The 16,172-nt window shown below is 34.1% G+C and overlaps 1 protein-coding gene across 1 annotated transcript in view; it reads right to left on the bottom strand.

Annotated features, from left to right (window-relative positions):
- Gycalpha99B (guanylate cyclase 1 soluble subunit alpha 2) overlaps window positions 1-16,172 on the bottom strand; it is a 1,225,856-nt gene that overhangs the window by 55,646 nt on the left and 1,154,038 nt on the right. Inside the window, exon 10 of the mRNA XM_069832137.1 lies at window positions 1,767-1,910. Within this exon, the coding sequence (XP_069688238.1) occupies window positions 1,767-1,910 (144 nt within the window). The remainder of the gene's footprint in view (window positions 1-1,766; window positions 1,911-16,172) is intronic.

The following is a 16,172-nucleotide window of genomic DNA, read 5'->3' as shown; positions in this document are numbered from 1 at the left end:
GTTATTGGCCAATATCACGAATTCATCCTACAAGTTGTATAGTTAGTATAATCGTGTTTACATGATCCTGAGGTTCTCAAATTTGTAATGGCTTAAAACAACGCCCGCAGTCCATAACATAGGGAAATTTAATTTAATGCATAGGCGTGATACCTTTAGTCTCATACCTCAGGACTCTATATTTATAACCACTTGCTGGAGAATTTTCACGCTATCCAGGAGTGGACGGTGGGCGGAGGAGTATATTTCTCCTCCACTGTTATTGACTTCTACAGCATTACCTTTCCCAGTGACATATTTATCCCATAACCTTTAACTTCTCTACAAGAATATATACCATAATGTAATTTATCACATGATACGCACATAGACATAATCATTTACAAAATATGATAATTATGTTACCTGTAATAACAAGGCTGATAAATATTATTATTTTTTTTAATTAATGGCGGGTACTTGACTTACGTCATTCACCCATATGTAGACCAATTTACTGACAGACCGCCCAGGGTGCGACATAGGAGATTGGTCTACACTATACCTGGGATGAGATGACTTGATTATGAAGAAGACTGATAAAATACCGTATAAAATTATATTTTTGAAGTTAGTGTCGGTTTGAGCGCATTTAATGACAGTTAAGAAGTGGCGGTCAAGCAGTAAAAATTTGTGTTGTGTTCATTTGAATTTCTGTGATTTTACTGTTTCATGGTAGAGTATGGCTCTCCAGTGACCAGAGGTGCATATGCTTCTAAGATTGTCAAGTTGCTGTAGTAATGTTTTCTCGTAATGCGTGATAGTGTATGATTTCCAGCTAGTTGGTGTAGGTGGTTGATTTCATTACATTCCTTGAAGTTAAATCATTGAGTCTTTTGCTTAACGATCATGATCCAGAGAAATGCATGGTTTGTGCGACTGTTGTCAATGGACGGGTTTGGAATTTTGAAAGGGCTCATTATTTGATATTGAAGAACTGTGATCTTTCTTGTTAATACATGACATATTATCCGACAAATGTCTTTGTATAAATTGTGGAACTGTGGAATAAGCGAGTTTTCGTAAGGTCAAGAATTAGTGACAGGTTAGGTTTGATTTGTTCAGGCTTTTGGTATATGCCTTGCATGCAATTTTTTGTAGATTGAAAGTGAGTTTTCCTAAGATCGAGATCATTGAGAGGTTAGGTTTGTTCAGATTTTTTATCTGTCTTGCATATACGAATACGCTTTTTGAAATATAACTAAATACAATAAAATCTTGGATCAGTAATAGATTAGATTTGGGTTGTTTAGGGTTTTAGTGTACCTTTCAAAGGCCTATAGGTTGTTTTGTTGCGAAAATTGAAAAAAAAAAACACTATAATTGTGCTATGTTTTTTAAAAGTAAGATTTTTGCCTTTTCTTTGCAGAAATTATATATTTTAGCGATTTTTTTAACATTTGGAATTTGTAACATTCAACTTGGTTTTAGTAATTTAAACTCCGTTTTCCGTCATTTTAAGTAATTTTCATTTTTGAAAAGAACATACAATGTGGCATTTCCCTGAAGAAAAATAAAAAATCGCTGTCATAATGGATTACAGTTTTACTAAAAAAAGCATTTTCTACTTTTTCAGGGATATTAAAAACGAGTATTTAGGGTCTACGTGAAAATCTATTTATAGGATGTTTTCAGCATTACAATATACATTAGGATAATGACAAAATGAAAAGGAACTTGAGTTCCGACTTCGTCTATGATCAGGAATGGAATGACATGTTACTTACCTTGATAGGCTTCCCATCGTGGGTGTGGTGGGTTGCACAAGTTTCCAGCATCTTCAAAGCCATCCACGCTATCTGCTGCGCATGCGTAGGACTTTGTTTATGCAGACCGCTAGCAACACAATAAGCATCCCCTATCGTCTCCACCTGTAACAACAGACGATTTTAATCTCTTACCCCGAGGATCCACACCTGAACCTCCTCACACAAGCAGCTCGTCTGTAAATAACATTTTCGAGCGAGCACAGATTCACAAACAAGCTAAGCAATGCGTTTACATCAACGCATAAAATGTTTTGTGAGAAAACAATGTTGTTATATTGTAGTAACATAATATGAAAATACCTTAACTTTTTTAACATCCCTTTTTGCCTGCTTCAAAATACACTATAATATACAGAGGGTACCGAAAAAATGTATACACACTTTTACAGGAGATATCTATTTACGGTCTTACTAATAAAAACTCTATATACAGACGTTTAACTGTCTTATACTTATCCAATGAGTAGCTCGTTTATAAGTCGTGTGTAAATCTCTTACTAATAATCACTACATACGTCGTGTATAATAGCAAAACTGTTAACGCAGCTACGTCATAGTTTCGTCATTACTTCGTTACGAAAGGTAATAGAATATCTGAGGTTCTCTATTGCATCCGTTAGAGCGCTCTAGTGTGGCGTGTTAAATATCGATAGTACAACTGGCTCTAATCGATTACCACACTACATTTTGGTCAAAGAGTACAAGCTACAGCAATATTATTCTAATAATTCTACGATCTTTGGTTTGTTCTTCTATGGTTACAAGGTAACCATCATCATAAAATGACAGTCGATACGAACAGCTGTTAGAGGGGCGGCCATTTTTTTCTCTATATACAACGTTTAAACAAGGGGTTTCATGTATATAACTACTGCAAAACAATTCGCATTGTATAGTTACAGCCTGTTTATACGTCCATAGCTTATTCACGGTTTATTAGTAACGTTTTCTGTCTCAACTCTGCATAAGTCTCGTATAAAAACTATACACGGTTTATTAGTAAGACTGTTAATATATTGTATTTCAAAATTGGACAGAAAAACAAGAGTAATGTGTAATATAATGTCCTGTAAACAGATGAGTCTCATATACGTTATGCTAGCGTTGCTGCGCGACAGGTGAATCAACAACAACAAAATGAACAGCGGAAAGCAATTTTGAAGTGGTATTGGAGAACCGAGAATGTTGTTGAAGTTCAACGACAATAGAGACGTGAGTAAAGAACAGAACCACCAACGCGATTAACAATTGCACGCATTCGCGACAAATTTGAGACTCATGGTACTGTATGCGATGTTTACAAGGGCAGAGCTGGGAGACCTCGCACATCAACAAGCCCCGTGTCCTCGGATATGGTTTTGGAACATTTTCAGCACTCACCGCAGAAATCTACAAAGCAATGTGCACGTGAGACTGGGATTAGCAGAACCAGCGTACGTCGTATTATTAAAGAGCAAAGTTGAAAGTTTTCATCCCAAGAATTTTGCATGCATTAAATGAAGGTAATCTTGATCAGAGAATGCAGTACTGTGAGTGGTTTCGGAACATGGTGAAAGAGAATGAGGCCTTCGTAGGGAAAGTTGTTTGGTTCGATGAGGCACAATTTAAGTTGAACGGAACTGTTAACCGGCAGAACTGTATCTACTGGTGTGCAAACAATCCACATTTTTTTGTGGAAAAGGCTGTTAATATATCTAGAATTAATGTTTGGTGTGGGTTGTTATCTAGGGGTCTATTGTACCATTCTTTTTTGATGGAACAGTAACTGGCCAAGTGTACCTGAGCATGTTACGCACATCCGTCTTACCCGCTATTCGTACACTCTATGGAAATGAGGAATTTTACTTCCAACAGGATGGTGCACCACCACATTACCACCGAGATGTACGTGCGTACCTTGATGACAATCTTCCAGGGCACTGGATAGGACGAAGAGGTCCGATTGAGTGTCCACCGCGTTCTCCGGACATAACTCCGTTGGACTTTTACCTATGGGGGACTCTTAAGAATGTTGTATGCCGTAGAAAACCAGCTACAATGACAGCACTTCGGGAAGAAATTGAAACGGCATGTGCTGCAATCGCTGAGGACACTATCGAAAACGTTGCTCGAACAGTAGTTCAACGTACTCAGAAGTGTGTCGACGCCCATGGTGGGCATTTTGAGCAACTGTTGTAACTGTAAACGTCTAAGATGATTAGTGCTCATCATTTTCTGTTTGTATGAATTCCGCTTCGTTATCTCAAATACGTATAGTTCCTTTGAAAATTTTGTAACATTAATAGACTGAAATCTAATTGAGAATCACAGTTTAAAGATAGAGGGTTGTAAATATTACACATAACAAACAATGAAGAGTTTTTGAAGAAAACAGTTCTTGGAATTGGAATAAAAAAGTTGTTTATGACGTAATTCTGCTCTTTTTATATTGAACTGAAGGAATTTAAGAAAATCACAGTTATTCAATACACCAATAACAGTCTTATAGAGTAAAATTTGGCTATTTATTAATCGTCTGGATTAATCTCTAGATTTCGTGTGGGAAGATTTTGTATTGCATAGTTGGAGAGATAACATAGGCTGAAGGGACGTCAAGCTTAGATTATTAGTATAAAGCTGATTTTCATCAGTGCAGTTCAGTTTAGTTCGTGGTAAGGCAATAAACTAAGCGTCTGTGGAATGGAATGCGCTTAGAATAGGCTTTAGTCTGTACGCGTGTATTATCTCTTGTCCAAATTTAAAATTAAGTTGTGAGTATAGACGGCATCATTGAGTAAAGTGGGCCTCAACTTTCATGTTACTCGAGATCAATGTCTATGTTTCTGCCCCATGCGATGCCACACTCCACACAAAGCACTTTACTGAAATCTTCCTGCCTTTGCCATTTATATTCTCCTTTTTACTTCTTGACAGCAGCCCTTGTTACTACTTATAGTTCACTACAAACAGAACTATAAAGATCACTGTGAAACAGCTGAAGTATTACTACGGGACCTCTCAACGTACATTTCTGTTGTATTTGAAAAAAACTAAGTTTCTTGCCTGTTATACTTTCCTAATATAACATGAAAGAGCTAAATTTAAGAATTCAATTAATAGAAGCACATCAGAAATAGAATTGCAAAGATCATTATAAAACAGCTGAAGTATAGCTACAGAACCTCACAACGTATATTTCTGTCGAATTAAAAAAAAAAAAAATCTTAATAATGAAAGAAGCTAAATTTAAAAATTCAATTAATAGAAGCACATCGCAAATAGAAATAGAATAGTACATTATGCAACGAGCCTATAATGAAGGTAATTAAGAAGTGAGTATGGATATTTATAAAACAAAGCACAAGCGAGTTTCATAATTTTCAAACGAACTTCTTAATTACCATTATAGGCGAGTTTCATACGACTTTTTATGCTCGACCATTTTTCTAACTTTATATTATTAATTTTATTGTATCTGACCTGGAGCAATGTCCCGTATGTTGTGAGATGTGCGCAGACGCGAAAGTATTGATTTCTTCCGAGGAACAGATGTGCACATTGACTTTGCTAGGCCATAAGAACCTACAGAGATAACATTGAAATAAAATTAGACATTGAAAAACGAGATGACAAATTGAATTTATTTGAATATTATTTACAATTAACGCTAATTATTATAGTAACAGAACATAACCTTCTGCGACATTATTGGATTTCCAGCCTCCGTGACTTTTCGCTAATTCTCTTTCGATTGCATATCTGAGAATAATCGATACTTGCGGTTTTATAACGGTAGAAAGCTGACCTGTCATTGGCTGAACAGTTGTAACCTGAGTCGTCATTGGCTGAAAGACCTGACCTTTAATGAGTAGGTGTACTTTAATGACATGCTTTAAAGGTCTGCTACCAGGTGTATAATTACTACATTTCGGCATGGTCGAGCATAAAGATTATTATAAAACAGCTAAAGTATAGCTATAGAATCTCACAACATGCATTTCTGTCGAAAGTGAATATATATTCTTACTTGTTATACTTTTATAATATAACATGAGAAAAGCTAAATTTAAGATTCAATTAATAGAAGCACATCATAAATAGAAATGCAAAGATCATTATAAAACAGCTAAAGGATAGCTACACAACCTCACAACGTACATTTCTGTCGAATTTGAAAAAATAATATATTTTTTCTTAATTGCTATACTTCCCTAGTATAACATGAAAAAAGCTTAATTTAAAAATTCAATTAACAGAAGCACATCGCAAATAGAAATACAAAGATCATTATGAAACAGCTTAAGTATAGCTACAGAACCTCATGACGTACATTTCTGTCGAATTTGAAAAAAAATATATATATATATATATATATATATATATATATATATATATATATTCTTACTTGTTATACTTTTCTAATATAACATGAAAAAAACGCTAAATTTAAGATTCAATTAATAGACGCACACCACAGATATAAATATAAAGCTCATTATAGAACAACTAAAGTATAGCTACACAACCTCACAACGTACATTTCTGTCGAATTTGAAAATATATATTCTTACTTGTTATACTTTTCTAATATAACATGAAAAAACGCTAAATTTAAGATTCAATTAATAGAAGCACACCACAGATATAAATATAAAGATCATTATAGAACAACTAAAGTATAGCTACACAACCTCACAACGTACATTTCTGTCGAATTTGAAAATATATATTCTTACTTGTTATACTTTTCTAATATAACATGAAAAAAACGCTAAATTTAAGATTCAATTAATAGACGCACACCACAGATATAAATATAAAGATCATTATAGAACAACTAAAGTATAGCTACACAACCTCACAACGTACATTTCTGTCGAATTTGAAAATATATATTCTTACTTGTTATACTTTTCTAATATAACATGAAAAAACGCTAAATTTAAGATTCAATTAATAGACACACACCACATATAAATATAAAGATCATTATAGAACAACTAAAGTATAGCTACACAACCTCACAACGTACATTTCTGTCGAATTTGAAAATATATATTCTTACTTGTTATACTTTTCTAATATAACATGAAAAAAACGCTAAATTTAAGATTCAATTAATAGACGCACACCACAGATATAAATATAGAGATCATTATAGAACAACTAAAGTATAGCTACACAACCTCACAATGTACATTTCTGTTGAATTTGAAAAAATATCTACTTTCTTAATTGTTATACTTTCCTAATATAACATGAAAAAAAAGCTAAATATGACATGAAGAATGCTAAATTTAAGAATTCTTAATAAAAGCACAGCGCTAACAATAATGTATGGTTTGATTTTAAAATCTGCAATTATGCTGAAAAATCGATTTTGATCTAATACGCATATCTTAGACTGTGAATCCATTCGTAAAGTTACTTTGTGTCAATTTCTGCTATTTGTCACTGAAAATATTATTTGAAAATATGTTTTTTTTTTTCCAAAACCTTCTACTTTATGTTTTTCAGGACAAAACCTAATTGAGAAACTATGACGTATTTTAGTATATCAAGTATATAGAATGGTATAAAATATCCTTAAGATATGAATAAACACGTATTTAAAAATTGGCCGTTTATTTTGAAGCTCATTCCTGTAAAAATAACTGAAAGTGTAATAGAAGGTTTTGGAAATAAACCATTTATTGTAATATGATGGTGAGAAATTGATTGGTTAGTAATCTGGAGCCCATGCAAATGATTTTGTAGCCTGATGAGAAATCTGTGTGATCTCCAACCCTCTTGATCACTTGTCTCACTCCAAGGCACGCTGTTGTATTAAAGCAGGACCTCCTATATTACCGGACCTGACACTGGCATCCAAGATGGCGGCCGGGAGAGGGATTTCGTAGATTGGAATGAGTTAAAATAAATACGGCATCGATGAGATTATTTTAACAAAATTCTCAATGAAACAGTTAATAATAAAGTTCCTTACCTACATAAATGAACATAGTACAATCAGTAACATAAAAATATGCCTACATATACACCAATAATAAAAGAAAACTACTGATTAAAAGCTTCAATATGTTATTATATTAGGCCTAGGCCTATATGTTTTTATATATGAATATTGGCAATTGCCCAATTAACTCCTGTAAAATTCATATTTGTGAGGAAATAGAAGGCGGTAATACAATACTGAATAGCTGCTACTTCAGGATTTAGGAAATCTTACCTGGTTTATACAAATAGATTTCATCAGCAACTGGAAATTATATAATATGGAGTCCTGTCTTCCTAGTCACTAAACTCTGTCACTGTATTCACTGAGATTGATTAAAAATATAACTAGTTATTCACTACGTACAGTTTAACACTGTGCCCACTGATGTTGATTTAGAATGAAATGACACTATCCACTGTAGTTTCTCACTATATCCACTGATGTTGATTCAGAATGAAATGACACTATTCACTGTAGTTTCTCACTATATCCACTGATGTTGATTCAGAATGAAATGACACTATTCACTGTAGTTTCTCACTATATCCACTGATGTTGATTCAGAATGAAATGACACTATTCACTGTAGTTTCTCACTATATCCACTGATGTTGATTCAGAATGAAATGACACTATTCACTGTAGTTTCTTACTATATCCACTGATGTTGATTCAGAATGAAATGACACTATTCACTGTAGTTTCTCACTATATCCACTGATGTTGATTCAGAATGAAATGACACTATTCACTGTGGTTTCTCACTATATCCACTGATGCTGATTCAGAATGCAATGACACTATTCACTGTGGTTTCTCACTATATCCACTGATGCTGATTCAGAATGCAATGACACTATTCACTGTGGTTTCTCACTATATCCACTGATGCTGATTCAGAATGCAATGACACTATTCACTATGGTTTCTCACTATATCCACTGATGCTGATTCAGAATGCAATGACACTATTCACTGTGGTTTCTCACTATATCCACTGATGCTGATTCAGAATGCAATGACACTATTCACTGTGGTTTCTCACTATATCCACTGATGCTGATTCAGAATGCAATGACACTATTCACTGTGGTTTCTCACTATATCCACTGATGCTGATTCAGAATGCAATGACACTATTCACTGTGGTTTCTCACTATATCCACTGATGCTGATTCAGAATGCAATGACACTATTCACTGTGGTTTCTCACTATATCCACTGATGCTGATTCAGAATGCAATGACACTATTCACTGTGGTTTCTCACTATATCCACTGATGCTGATTCAGAATGAAATGACACTATTCACTGTGGTTTCTCGCTATATCCACTGATGCTGATTCAGAATGAAATGACACTATTCACTGTGGTTTCTCACTATATCCACTGATGCTGATTCAGAATGTAATGACACTATTCACTGTGGTTTCTCACTATATCCACTGATGCTGATTCAGAATGTAATGACACTATTCACTGTGGTTTCTCGCTATATCCACTGATGATGATTCAGAATGAAATGACACTATTCACTGTGGTTTCTCACTATATCCACTGATGCTGATTCAGAATGTAATGACACTATTCACTGTGGTTTCTCACTATATCCACTGATGTTGATTCAGAATGCAATGACACTATTCACTGTGGTTTCTCACTATATCCACTGATGTTGATTTAGAGTGAAATGACACTTCACTGTAGTTTCTCACTATATCCACTGATGTTGATTCAGAATGAAATGACACTATTCACTGTGGTTTCTCACTATATCCACTGATGTTGATTCAGAATGAAATGACACTATTCACTGTGGTTTCTCACTATATCCACTGATGCTGATTCAGAATGCAATGACACTATTCACTGTGGTTTCTCACTATATCCGCTGATGCTGATTCAGAATGAAATGACACTATTCACTGTGGTTTCTCACTATATCCACTGATGCTGATTCAGAATGCAATGACACTATTCACTGTGGTTTCTCACTATATCCACTGATGCTGATTCAGAATGCAATGATACTATTCACTATAGCTTATCAATGTAATATCCACTTATACATATGCCTACGCAAGGGATTAGATAGGCTGTAAACTAAAAACGATGAAGAATTCACAGCTTGGAGAGCACAGCACTGTAATTTCTCACTGTATCCACTAATGTTAATTCAGAATGAAATGACACTATTCACTATAGCTTATCACTGTAATATCCACTTATGCATAGGCCTACACAAGGGATTAGATAGGCTGTAAACTAAAAACGATGAAGAATTCACGGCTTGGAGAGCACAGCAGCCTATTTTTTGAACTTGGAACACTTTCGGTGGGTTTTATTTTTGTCTTTCAATGGACCTTGCAGTAATTATTAATACATAAGTTGGCCAAAACCTTACTGCACTTCACTGCTAGTTTTCTTACCACTGAGTTGTTCGTTGGGGTAAAATGTTCACGATGAATGCTTCTTGTCCACTTATACCTTAAATCTATATCTTTTGGAAACAAAAATACATGTACAAACGGACTTTCTTTATCGTAATTCGATTTGCAACCTGGGACACTACACGTGTGAGGCGTTTTAAGATTAACAACATAACACTTTCAAGCTTTGATCTCTACGAAAATAATGTATATTAATTATAATGTCACAATTCTATTATTATATACTAACTTATAAACCCTTCAACGATTATACCAGAGGCAAATTATACAAGAAGCACAATAAACATTCACATGAAGTACGTATACTTTCACAGTTGCGTTAACCACTCTATTGTCCACCATGTTTGTTTACTTCCGCTTACAGTGTCAGGTCCGGTAATATAGGAGGTTCTGATTAAAGGGGCTAAGTTAATGCTGAAGGTGTAAAAGGCTCAAAAGAGTACTGAACCTCTTACACCAAAACATAGGAAGAATAAGTTAGTGCTATATCCCAGTTTTCAAGAATATTCTCTTCAACCGCAACTCTCAGTGGTTGGGACTCTAAGCCCAGATTGTGTTATGTTCGAAATGAAAATCTCGACTCTGTAATTCATGGGCCGCGCCACTACACATAGATCAGCACAAGTGGGGCCTGAAATGTGTCGGTCCAATATATCAAAGGCTGCATTCTGTTTCTTGGAAAATTTGTCCTGCTATATTAATGGACATCCTCGGAGGATCTGATAATGAATAGCCGTGACATCATAAATCAACACGATCCATCCATCATTAGACGGGAGGGGGGTCCATTCATCATGCAATGCACCTTACAACCAATAAATCTGCTGACGGGTCAAACCGCTTCGCTAAGCCTATAACGCTTTGCTCTCCTGATTCCGTATCAGCGTCTGCGTTGAAGCAAAACAGCAGCAGGAGCTTTGAGAGAAGAGCTATCTCTTGCAGGAGAAATATCACGAGACATGAGAAATGCCCAGTCCATCCTTGTGTATAGACTTTTGCTCATAGTGCTAAATAAATTTAAAATTTCCTCAAACCAAATTTCCTTAGGTAAAGTATGAATAGTTGTCTTCAAAACAATAGGATTTATATATTTGTATTTAATTAAAAAAATGAATATAATGCAATCCCTACCAATGGGCCCGATGAGGTACCCAAAAATGCTTGCTTCAGATTTCTTTTTCCTTGCTTAAAAAGCCAGAAAACCAAATTTAAGGATTAAGAATAGTTTCAATCACAGCAAAATGTCTTTCATAAAGCCGATAAATTTAATCGTTCAGTATGCAAAGAATAAAATTAATGACATTGAAGTCTTCCTACACAATGAACAACATGATATGCTTCAGTGAAAACTGGCTTTCTGACTGCTGAGGAATGTTGGAATCATAGTGTCTAGTTGAAATACTCTGTAAGCCATAAAAGCGGCTGCAATTCAGCCTCAGCTTCTTCCTTTCTAAACTTTAACTCATTCAAACGAAGATTTTAAGATTTGTAATAAGAGTAATTTTAACAAGTGATTTCAATATATTATGTGAAATAAAAGTCACGAAAAGTTTGAAAGTCCTCTAGCATTGTTAAGAAGTTAAGCTTACAGAAAAATAATAGAATGGAATTTATTTTTACAGCAACTTTTGTTTCAGTTACTTCTCCATTGTTGCTATGGAAAATGAAATAAACAGGAACTCAAGTTATTCTTAAGGCAGCCAATATGTGTTTTCTTTTGTTTACAAATTTTAATAACTAGGGACCGGATTTTTATGTAATATCAAAGTGTGAAATATGTACATATTTATGTAAGAAAAATAACCTCAATATGTACCAAAGTCTGTAAAATCATGAACATATTTAATATCAATATCTGCGCTGGTTTGTATTGTTAAGGCTAGATATTTATAGTCTGGTACAATTTTTAATTTTCTGTTCTTCATGACGATTTCTACTGTTTCTGGTGCTCTTCCGCCGTTTCAGAGTATCATCATTTCTGTCTTGTCCACATTTATATCAAATTTGTTTTTATTACACCATTTTACCATGATGTTTATTGTTTCTTGTAACTTTGTAAGGCCTTTAGACCCTACTAATATGTCGTCCGCTTATGGGTATGGCTTCTTGATTTTTACAATACAAAGTAGTTGTATGAGAAAGGTTGCCTTTTGTTTACTCATATTTACAGTGAGTGGTAAGGGGTGAGTGCCTCTTTTACTTCCAGGAACTAATATGTTACGTTTCATCCCGAAATATATCCTTTCTCGGGTAGGTAAAAAGGCTTTTTAAATCTGTGTATTTCAAATTGTAAACTTCCCCAGCAGAAGGTTTCTTTTCCTTTTAAAGAAGTAAAAATGAATAAAACCCCTATATATGTAGATTTATGATCAAAAAAATTAAATATATTAAAAACTTTAACATTGTAATATAACATATGATTGAAAATAATCAATACATTTATTCGAATTATCGTAACAGCAGCTGACGTATTCCATTCAAGAACAATTCCCATAATATGTAATGTGGAGTAAATATGAAAAATTTGTGGTATCACATTTTAATATTTTAATGGTAATTACAAAATTCGCAAAGATTTGTTATTTATATACGGTTAGGTTGAAAGGAATATAATATGTAATTGCATAAAAAAATCCGGTACCTAATTATAATCCTTTGTTCATAAAAGAATGGAATTTATTTTTACAGCAACTTTTGTTTCAGTTACTTCACCATTGTTGATATGGAAAATGAAATAAACAACAATTCAAGTTATTCTTGAGGCAGATAAATAATGGTTTTGTCTCTAAAATATGAATAGACCTTATTCAGTGTAACTGACCACATGCTGTATACTGAACGCCGTCTTAAAGGATTAGGACTCTGGTGCAGCCTGAGAAACAATACTACAACAGGTTAACATTTGTCGCAACCTCAATGACGAATACTTAAGTTGCCTCAAAAGATCTTGGTATTCAACTTACCACCGCCAATTTCAATTCTCGCAACCTTCTACCTGATGCAAGAAGAGTTCGACGACAACTAAGAGAACAAGAAGGAGTAGTGGTTCCCAAACTTTTTGAGGAGCGACCCAATTTTGGACGAGACATTTGTTTGCGACTCCCGCCTACCGTACCTGTACTTAACCCTATTAGAAAAATACAAATCCTATAAAATCTAAAACTACTATAATTTTACTCAAAACTACTGGCTACCACCCACGTTTTAGTTTACCGGTACCTGCAAGAGAATAAATCCCAATATACAAACCTGTTTTACAAATTACACTGAAGAACAAATTTTTACTTTTTGTCTTGCTCTGAAATAAAATTAGATGAATATTACTAATATGTGTGCCCTAAATCTGAATTTAAAATCCAAATTGCCCCATCTCGTACTATTTTCCGGGGAAAATGAATTGAATTTTTTTTATAAGAAGACTTAATTGTTTTTAAATTTTCGCTGCTACTGATAAAATTATAACACACTAGGGATTTAAAATTCCTCATAATACTTGAAAAATGTGTACTAGATACAAAAATGATGTAACATAATTTAAAACATAACAACGATAAAAATATTTCGTGTACATAATGAGAAAAATCTCGGAATTTGAACTTACATTTTAAAAATATTTTCTCGATGACTTCTGTTTATAACTAGACCCGGGACTGCATTTTACAAGGAACCAACAATAGTCTGCAAGCATGCTGGATGATGATCTTCCTTTATATCGCCTTTCCATTTCAGATATTTCTTGAAGAAATCTTTCCCCATGATCGTCGTTTACCGCACCAAAGTTAGGAGCAAAGAAATCCAAATGAGAACATAAAAAGTATATTTTGAGAGACCTATTACACTCCATTTTGTCATATGCACTTAACATGATTTCCACAACAAGTTCTATGTAGTTCTCTGCTCTAGAATATCCAAGGAAATTTGAGGATAGCGCGTCATGCCATTCTTTCTGTAACGGAAAGTTTTTCCTCAAACAAAGGGTCAGCCATAACTTTGTAAATTTATGGAACGATGAAAATGCCCTCTTTTAGTTTTCCTTCACTCACACTGGTAATCTTATCCTTTATATACTGAAAACCACGCCCTTGTTTGTTCATAGCATAGACCTTACTTTGAACTGTTATGAAATTTACTTAATAGAAGGGACCAATATCTGTTTATTTATTATAAATACAAAATAACATGCTAACAACCATAATAAACCGTAAATAAGTCATAAACACATAAAATGTATTAGTTTTTGTTTTTGTTTATACTCCCAATCCGCGCCAGATATTTCCTGGGGGAGCGCTTATCGAAAAGTGAAATCATAGTATATCTTAAAAACCTCACGTGATACGAAGGCAAGAGATGCATTTTCGGATTCAGCGCACATCAAACCATAAGGGACACATTGTTTTAAGTCAGAGCAAAATTCTTGTTGTTCACTGTTATTAGTATCTTTGGCTTCTTAAACTAGCCTTTGTTGCTGATATATTTTTCGGACACTTAAGCAGTTTGAATAATAGTTAACAAGGCTAATAACCAGAGATACAATGGAGGGATTTATAAGGAAACTTGATATCTGGTCGACATCACTCGACAAAAAGACATTTGATTTATTTCAATGTATTAACGCATTTGCGGAAAATTGAGCTACGTTCGATACGATAGACAAATAATGAGCTTATGTTTGCGGCAAGCAATTAAAATTGCATAATGATTGTAAACTACTGCTTTTTGAGTGCTTTCCGGAAGAAATTCGAAACAATTATGTCAAAGTGGAATCCGTGTTTAGACAGTTGGGTTCAATTGTCTGAAATTTCAAATAAATATTGTGCATTAAATTTTATACAGGGACATCATTTTATTTTTACTTCCATTTTTATTGTACCTGCATTTCTGAATGTACTTCACTCTCACCCCTTCACTAATGTCCTTGCTCCCGTCAGACACACAAACTTACGGCCGCTGTTGCGTTCGAAGTCTTCAAGCAGTGAAGTAAACACTGCAGTGTATAGTGTGTTTCAGAAATATGGTTGCGTTTTCTATAGAAGAAAGAACCTATATTAATAATATCGTACTAAAAAATTATATTCAAGAATTCAGAGGATATGATTCAAAATGTTTTTAATAATATGCGTAAAGAATTGAAGCCTGCATTGTAATGAACGGCAACCATTTTCGGCAACTTGTTTAAAAATTCATATTAGATTATTTTGAATTGAGGTGGCTAGAAGCAAAGGAATGCTAGTGACATTTGTAATAACATGAGTTTAGTGCATCCAGTGTAAGCTAAAGTATCTAAAAGTTTAGTGGCAAAGGGATATTTTAATCGCATCATACATTAAAATTTAAATACAAATTTCACCGGTTTTACGAAAGCTTAAATATTTAATCCCCATTTTCTCAAAAGTAACTTAAGTGCACTTTCAGCCCTTTACTTATGACCTCCTCAATTTAAATGCACTCTCTATATTGTATGTTAACATCAATAATTAATATGCTAAATAAAGCAGACATTACATAACGAACATAGTCGCCTGAAAAGTTGAGTTATTAGAAAAAAAAATGTTACTACTCTACTGTATTTTGATAAATTTCGTAAAAGTGATGATCAAACTGAAAATCGTAATATCGTATTTCCCTACAACATAAATGGATACACTACTTTTCTCTCCTCCTATACCTAGTAAAATGATTTGTTTACATATTGCACTAGTAACATCAAACTCCTGTAATGGAAGGGGGCAACAGTGTTTCCGAGTATAGCCAGGTTAACGTTAAAAATGTTGGTAAAAATAAAGTGATATCCCTGTACATTTTATTAAGAAAAGACTCACTGAAATATGTACCTACTGATGGAATGTTGAAACTATAGCCTGCTTTTTTGGTACAGCGTAAACCAGTTTTGGACCAAAAGAATACAAGATTACCTGGAGCTTGCAAAAAGCTCTTACT

The sequence above is a fragment of the Periplaneta americana genome, chromosome 8, assembly GCF_040183065.1.
Source record: "Periplaneta americana isolate PAMFEO1 chromosome 8, P.americana_PAMFEO1_priV1, whole genome shotgun sequence".
In the NCBI taxonomy this organism is placed as follows: domain Eukaryota; kingdom Metazoa; phylum Arthropoda; class Insecta; order Blattodea; family Blattidae; genus Periplaneta; species Periplaneta americana.
Note: the sequence above shows the minus strand (reverse complement) of the source record. Positions and strands in the feature narration are given on the sequence as shown.